A 7,751-nucleotide genomic window follows, 5' to 3' on the forward strand; every position below is an offset into this window, starting at 1 on the left:
TTTAAAGCATACAATTTTTTGAGGTCCTTAAAGATAGAATGAATGTGATAGACAGACAGATATACAATATATATATACAATATTTCCATAATATATAATGGATGTGTGTATATATATATATATATATATATATATATATATATATATATATATATATATATATATATATATATATATATATATATATATATATATATATATATATAGAGAGAGAGAGAGAGAGAGAGAGAGAGAGAGAGAGAGAGAGAGAGAGAGAGAGAGAGAGAGAGAGTAATGAGATAACAGAAAGACAGCTGGACAGATACTCAGAACTAGATTGAATGACAAAATGACAGATACAAAAAAAAGACTAGAACAGATAATAGTTTAGCGTGTGTTTTGGATCAGAAGCTCTGAGCCTCAACGCTGGAGGTTCAGTACAGAAACATCAAGCACATCCTAAGCTCTTTCTGTCTGCAGATGCAGGTCATTTCAGCACTGAGACTTCGAGCAGATCCAAACGCTGTGATCCGGTGCAGAACGGGGCTGATTTCACATGCAGCAGCAGCAGGGCGTCTGGTCTCGACTCGCTCCCCAGAGATGAGGTTTGCTTCTCGACAGTCTGCTAATACAAACCTGCCTGCTGCGGGAACAAGGGAGCGACCCGCACCAGCCATCCTGAATACTAATGTCTTCCACTGTGCCGTCCGAAACACAATGCGTGCTTGAGCTGGACACCTGCCGCTTCAAACCTCCAAGATAGCCATTTTCACGTAGTTGCCGGCCTGCTTTGGAATCTCTCTCTATCTCTCTCTCTCTCTCTCTCTTCAGTGATGAGTTTGTCTTTTCTCGAGGAACAAGACATGAGTGTGACGTGTCTCGAGTTTGACGCTGATCTGTATCTGACGGGCAGGTCAGATAGTTTTGAAGTCTACCAGCAATTACCGGCCTGTCCAGGTGAGCTGAAGTGCTGTGGAATTAGGCGATGATCTCCGGTGTAATCACACTCGCAAGTCTGTCCACATCAGTGCCCGCTCAACCGCATGCCGGGAGAGAGAGAGACGGAACAGAGGTGAGCAGACGATGTCTGACAGGTTTAGAAGAACTCTATAATCACCAGAAGTATGAAACAAATTTCACACAATGGAGTCAATTGGGTCAGGCACAGACTCTTTTACCTGCCTGTCTGAATGTTTGTGTAACTCCAAGCAAAGCAAATCACACATGAAATTGCTTTAACATCTCAGTTGCTTCACTTGTTACTTTTAAAAATAAAGATTCCAAACGGGGGTTTTCAGGACAATGCCTAAAAAAAACATTTTTGGTTCCCAGAAGAATCATTTAGTAAATCATTCTTTAAAGAGGCTTTTTTCCCCCAAAGAACATTGGGTAACGCTTTAGTAAGGGAACAATTCATACTACTTACTAGTTGTTTATTAGCATGTCTATTATAAGCGCACATTTTGCCTGACCATATTCTACATCCCTAATCCTACTACCCTATACCTAAATTTAACAAGTGCCTTACTAATTAATAGTGAGATTTGGACCTTAAAATAAAGTCTTCCCAGAAAATTGTAATTGAAGAACCTCATTAGTTCGATAAAAACCCTTTTCCACTATAAAGAACCATCTGCAAGTGCTAACGTTTCTTCATGAAACCATCAAAGCCAATAAAGACCAATTATTTTGGAGCTTGTATGTCAATGGAGAGAAAATTCTGCCATCATTTACTCACCTTCATGACGCAGTTTTTATTTCCATCAAATGCAATTTTTAAAAATCTTTATGCATCTCTTTTCCATGTGAACATTTCATGCTCCAAAAAAAGACCAGTGCGCTGTATTTACACAACTTCTGAAGCCATCAGATGGTCTAGTCAAAGAAACAGCCTGAAACTAAAACATTACTGACTCTCCAATCAAAGGATTCATGTAAATCGTTATGTGCAGGTTTGATGTCAGTAACATCAAATGTTGTTGGTCCTCAAAGATCTCATGATCAAACATTACGGCGCCAAAAAGTGACAGTTAATTTGAGAGCTGCATAAACTGGAGTTTCAGAAGAGAGTGTCTCACACTATGATCAGTTTCACAAAGATGACAAAAATGTTATCTAAGTTATACTGAGAACACCCAGAGTTCAGCTGAGATACGGCAACCATTGAGAAATTACATTCTCCTTTGGGAAAAGACATCAACAATAAAAATATGATTAAATAGATTAAATTTTGTAAATCTGTTTGTTCTCATGCGTTTCTACGACTAAAAAGAGCCTTTTAATTTCACCTCTCATTCCGAAAGGATCTCACTAATGTTTTAAACTGTGCGCAAATTGTCAAGGTAGATTCAAAGTCTCATGTAGACTTCAGTGAGGCTTGTGCTAAAACGCCCTGTATCTCAGATGTATTTGCCAAGAAGGAAATGCATCTCAAACTGTGCTCAGATTAGCCTAAATACTAAACTCTACAATCCAAAACCTAAAGATCTCATCATGAACTCAAACATTTATCAGAATTTTTTTCTCGAGCTCACAAGATTTGACAATTTTTTAGTTTATGCTTAGTCTATGACACCAATTTAACCAATTCTGTCTTGGTTTCTCTGAAGGAAGCTTAGTCTTCTAATCTCTGAGACAAAGCTGATTGATACGGAGTTGAAAATAAACGTAACTGAGAACTTCATTAAGTCTCACGAGTGATGAAAGAGCAACATGAAGAGAGCTGAGCTTCATGAAACTGAATTTAGAAAGGATCCCTTCAGGGGCCAAACCCACATCCACAAATATCTACTGTAAAGAGAGACGCTGAGAAAACACACCTGCTTAAAAGAAGAGCTGCATCACAGCAGGAGATACAAGCATATGCTTTTATATGAACAACACGCAGCTCACTCAAGAGACTGAGATGATGGGGTTGTGTCCCCCTGTAAAAAACATAAAAATAAAATCACAGCACATAGCAACACTTCCTGGATGAAGGGAGACCTGGAAGAACTGCAGCTGTCTGTGGCTTGTCCGGCTAGTGCAAAAATATGAATAATTTTAAATAAATGCACTGCTTGTGTTGAAACCGAATACTGGTATCTCTTTTCAAACAAAATGGTGTGCTGAAGCCAGAGAGGCTCCTGATATGAGATCAGCAGGTTTAAAGGGACAGTGTGGAGCCTATTTTTATGGCCCAGAACTGGATTTTCTTCAGGTTGAAACCTGAGGTTTGTGCAGTGGGGGTGTCTCTGTAAATAAAAGCATCTGTTACACTTACCAGGGGAGATAAATTCTCGTTTGGACCACAGTGACATCTGTCCGGTTAAGAGTGTCAGCTCACCAGGAAAAAGTGTTCTTGTCTTAAACAACTATTTCAAACCTTCTGAAGATGTCCTACCGGTCCGGTCAGGTTTTGATAAGCGATTAGACTGCCTGATGTATAAACAACGACCCGACCTCATCATCTTCATTAAGTATTTAGTTCGTCAATAATTGCTTCTTCGTTCATTGTGAAAAACATTCAGTGTAATTCCTGAAGAAAGATCGGCCTCCAGTGGCGGACAACGGAAATGCATCCAAACAATTGAAAAGCTAGAGAAAGATAGCCCTTATCGATCTTACTCTAAAATAAGAAGTCCGCACTCATAACCATAACGGCACGAAGGAAAGATATTGTTTGGAGTCACTTTCAGAGCATTTCTTTCCCAGCTTTAAAAGCTTCATAACATTTGCCGCCATCTCTTTTTTAAAAAGAACCGTTGGTGAGGACAGCCGCGCCTTTCCAACGGAAGACCAAAGGTACGACTTTAACTGGGAAGTAGGTAAACATTAATTAGACATCAAGCATAACTCATTTTAAAGTCTTATCGAAACCATGTAAAACCATTAAAACCTGTGACTTTGAATGGTGAGATGTTACATAAACAGAAATCCACCAAGGGGCTTTATGCTAATCTCTGCTAATTGTTAATTTTGTCTAAAGTAGGCCCATTACAAAAAGCAAAATGTAGTCAGTTTTACTATATAAATGGATTAACGCCGTTTGCACCAAAAAATATAACTCTGATAAATTTGGTTTAAATAAAAAAAAAAAAAAATACGTTGGCAGTGTATATCAAAACATTTTTTTTCAGCATTCATCAGCAGCGTTTGCTTAAAATAAAGCATTATGAAATGTTTTCTTTTTTTTGGTGTAAACAGGCCTCCAATCTGTACAAAAATATATGGACTTCAACTGATGCTTTTAACTTAACCTGGAAAGTCTCACCCCATAGATCCCCAAATCGACACCAAAGACCTAAATGTAGATGGAAATGGTTTTGAATCACATATTTTAGAAAACTAAACAAGGTATGTGTGTTTGTACATGAAGTCCAAAAGAAATTGTCAAAATTAACAACACTTGAGAGCCTCAGAGAACACTACAGCGTTAGCCTTTTATGTGATTTTCTTTTCAATGAAGGAAAAAAAACCCCTACGTCAAATCTCTCAGATGCTTGTTTTATGTATATAATTCCCACTGTAATTGAATTCACAGCAAACCAAACTTTATTTGAACCGCTGTGATGAATATTTGATCAAAACCGCTCTGCTAGCATAGCAGTGAACACCGGGACGCAGTGCTGTCGACAAGATCAGAAACATTCTGGTTTTGTGTTATAAATTGATACCAGTATCAGACAGATGCCACAGACATCATTTAATTTTTCATGTCTCAGAGCCATTTCGCATCAGTTTATTTTCAGAGGCGAAATCTGATTAGATGTCAAGATAGTGTTCGACATGCAAGCAAACGGCAAAGCAAACATGTTTTTCCATTGGGAAACGCTTAATGACAGAGTAACCATCAAACCCAGAGACGTGACATTAAATCAAAGGCTTTGTTAGCTGACTGCACTATCTACTTTAGAGACAGCTTCATCAGTTCCCATCGAAGGAAAAAAACGATGCCGCCTTTGTCTCGTCTCGGTTACAATTAAACAAAAGCATAAGGCCAAGCATGTTTTTTGTTCTTATTAAATGGCAGCATTTAATTATTTATCGATTAACATTAGAACAACTATAATTATACAATAACTGAAAATTTGTCTGATTTTATGAATTCATAATACATAGTTTTTATAGACTATGAGTTAACCTATTTTTTTTTTTGCACCAAATTTTCTCTTCGCCCAAAAATATGTTACATTAAGCAAAGATGTATTGAAAAACCATTTCAACTTCACTGCAACGTTCACCACAATATCCCATTGGTGAAAGAGTACATCTTTACTCTGACTCTACTTTCATCCATTTTGCATGAACGTTGTACAACTGACGGCAATTTTTTCCCCCTCAGCCTTTCTTAGTTCTATTTTTAACTTGAAACATCAGTTGCGTCAAGTTTAATACAGTTTCAAATCTTCTATAAACCAATGACCTGTAGCTGTTAGATGATTCAGTTATTTCTGCACCTAACATAGTCTGTGACATAAGCTAGTCACATGCCCAACATAAATATCACATGCTTTTATGTAAAACCAACCATTTTTACAAATGCATACAAATTTGACTTGATATTTCAAATGCAGAAACACTTCATATTTTACATTTATATTCTGTTTAGAAACCGTTTACACACGCATTGCACACATAAAGAGGATTAAAAATAATTTGAATAATGACACAGTTTGCCAGTTTTTGTTTATTTCCCTAAAATAATTAGAAAAGCCTAAGCTGATCAGCCATTTCATAGACATAAAATAGTTCATACAGAAATGTACAAGTGCTTTTTTCACACACCACTGCAATCAGTTTACTTGCAAAAAAACAAAAAACCTACCCGAATCAAACTAAACTGAAACTCTGCTTCATTCCCGAAATAAAATGCCAAACCTAACGTCTTCCTTTAGCGCCAAAATGTTTCTGTTTCGGGTTTAAACAGTCTGGAGGGCTGAAATTAAAGTGACAAACATTCAAAGGTTTAAGGTAGTGTTCTTTCCCACTATCACTTTAGTCAAAATCGATCGCAGCGGGACTGACTCCAGATCTGATCCCGGCCACGAACCAATAAGCTGCATTTTAGTTTTGGCTTAAAACTCAAAATCTTCAGCTGCTTTAATCTCACCTTCTCCAATTGGACCCTGCAGACTTCCACCCAACATGGCACTTACGATGTACATTTTAAGATCATAACCCATTGGTTTAGTTTTTCCCAAGCCTGCCTGACTGGTTGGGCTGATCTAACCTTCACCCTGATTGGATGTCCATCAATGGGTCTTAAGTCGTTTGATTGCCGGTTTCTGGTTGAGGTCATCTTGCTCTCTCTTGGCACCTTTGCTCATCTCATCAGGTTGTCGGCTTGTTCCGGACTCTCTCTTCATCTCTCTCTTTTCTCTCCTCTCCTCCATCTCTTCAATCTCCTCTGCAAACAATGCCTTCAGAGGCCGAATGAGCCGTGGAAGCATCTGGAAATCTCCAAATCGGATCTGTAATAACATCAAACCTCACATTTGATTCAAAATATAAATAAATAAATAACTGAACTAAGAAACTGAGGTAAGAGTGAAAAAGAAATAATGGGAAGGAGTAAAAGAAATAAGGAAGGTTATAAGAATGTAATGTGTGAAGTAAATAAATACAGGAAGCAAGAAAGGAAGGAAATGAGGAACATAACCAAGGAAGTATGAAAGAAAGGACAGCAGGACAAATCATGCAATTAAGGAAGCTACGATAAAAGGAAGTAAGGATGGAAAGATGTAAGCAAGGATACAAGGAAAGAAATAACTAGGGATGGAAGTAAGGAATGAAAGAAAGATACTCCAGGAAGTAAGAAAAATTATATAAAGAAGAATGGAAGCAAATGTATTAATTAAAGGAGGAAGTAAGCAAGGAAGGAAGGATATAAGTAACGGAGCAAGTAACTCAGAAAAGAGGAGGTATGCAAGTAATTAAGGACGTAACTATGGAAGAAAGGAGGAAAAAAGGGTGGAAAGAAGTAATAGAGGAAGTAACTAAGAAAAGAAGGATGCAAGGAAGTAACTAGGTATGGAAGTAAGAAAGAAAAACAAATGAGTGGAGAGATGTAAGCAAGGACGTATATAAGTAATGGAGGAAGTGACTGAAAAAACAAAGGAAGTAATGCAGGAAGTAAATATAAACAACTAAGGAAGAAAGCAAAGGATGCAAGTAATTAAGGAAGGTAAGGAGAAAAATGAAGGAAATGACTGGATTGATGGAAGGAATAAAGGATGGATGGAAGTACTGTAGGAATTTACTAAGAAAAAAAAAAAAAAAAAAAAAAGTACAAAAAATAAAGAGATAACTACAGATGGATAAGCAATAAAGAAATTATGGTAACACTTTATGCAAACTACGTACTATTACATCCAAGTAACCTAAAGTTAAACCTAATCTTAACCATATAGTAAGTACATGTAGTTATTTAGTACTCAGTACTTAAATGTATAATTACACTGCAACAAGGACACCTTAAAATAAAGTGTAACTGAAATTAAATAGGGAAACACCTTAATGATTTAAGGAAGTGTGAAAAGATGCAAGTAATGACGAAACTGAGGAGGTAAGTATGAAAGGATGCATTTTAGTTCAAATGGGAATAATTGGTTGTGAGTTTTCTATTATTTGACAATATCCTCACCCTCATGTGGTCGAAGGAGATCCCCACTTTGCTGTTGAAGTCTTCGCTGAAGAGAGGGATCTTGGCGTACCTCTGACTGAAGTGATTCAACACGATGAACTCAGCGTTCATCTTCATCCCGATGCCGATAGCCTGAGACGTGGTGCTG

General features: G+C 37.4%; 1 protein-coding gene and 1 long non-coding RNA gene across 7 annotated transcripts in view; both read right to left on the reverse strand.

Moving 5' to 3' along the window:
• Positions 1-298: 298 nt before the first annotated feature.
• On the reverse strand, positions 299-3,427 carry LOC122342142. Its single transcript, XR_006250532.1, has 3 exons — positions 3,242-3,427; positions 2,799-2,903; positions 299-994 (listed from the first exon to the last, which is right to left on the reverse strand). It is a non-coding gene; the product is annotated as an uncharacterized LOC122342142 (long non-coding RNA).
• Positions 3,428-5,629: 2,202 nt separating this feature from the next.
• The window catches only part of elac2 (elaC ribonuclease Z 2), a 19,317-nt gene continuing 17,195 nt past the window's right edge, over positions 5,630-7,751 (reverse strand). For all 6 annotated transcript variants that reach the window (XM_043235224.1, XM_043235220.1, XM_043235222.1 and 3 more), the window contains 2 exons: positions 7,604-7,748; positions 5,630-6,431 (listed from right to left, as the gene is read on the reverse strand). In XM_043235224.1, coding sequence (XP_043091159.1) covers positions 6,213-6,431; positions 7,604-7,748 — 364 coding nt within the window. In that variant the 3' untranslated portion in view covers positions 5,630-6,212. The remainder of the gene's footprint in view (positions 6,432-7,603; positions 7,749-7,751) is intronic.

This window comes from Puntigrus tetrazona, chromosome 3 (assembly GCF_018831695.1).
Source record: "Puntigrus tetrazona isolate hp1 chromosome 3, ASM1883169v1, whole genome shotgun sequence".
NCBI lineage: Eukaryota > Metazoa > Chordata > Actinopteri > Cypriniformes > Cyprinidae > Puntigrus > Puntigrus tetrazona.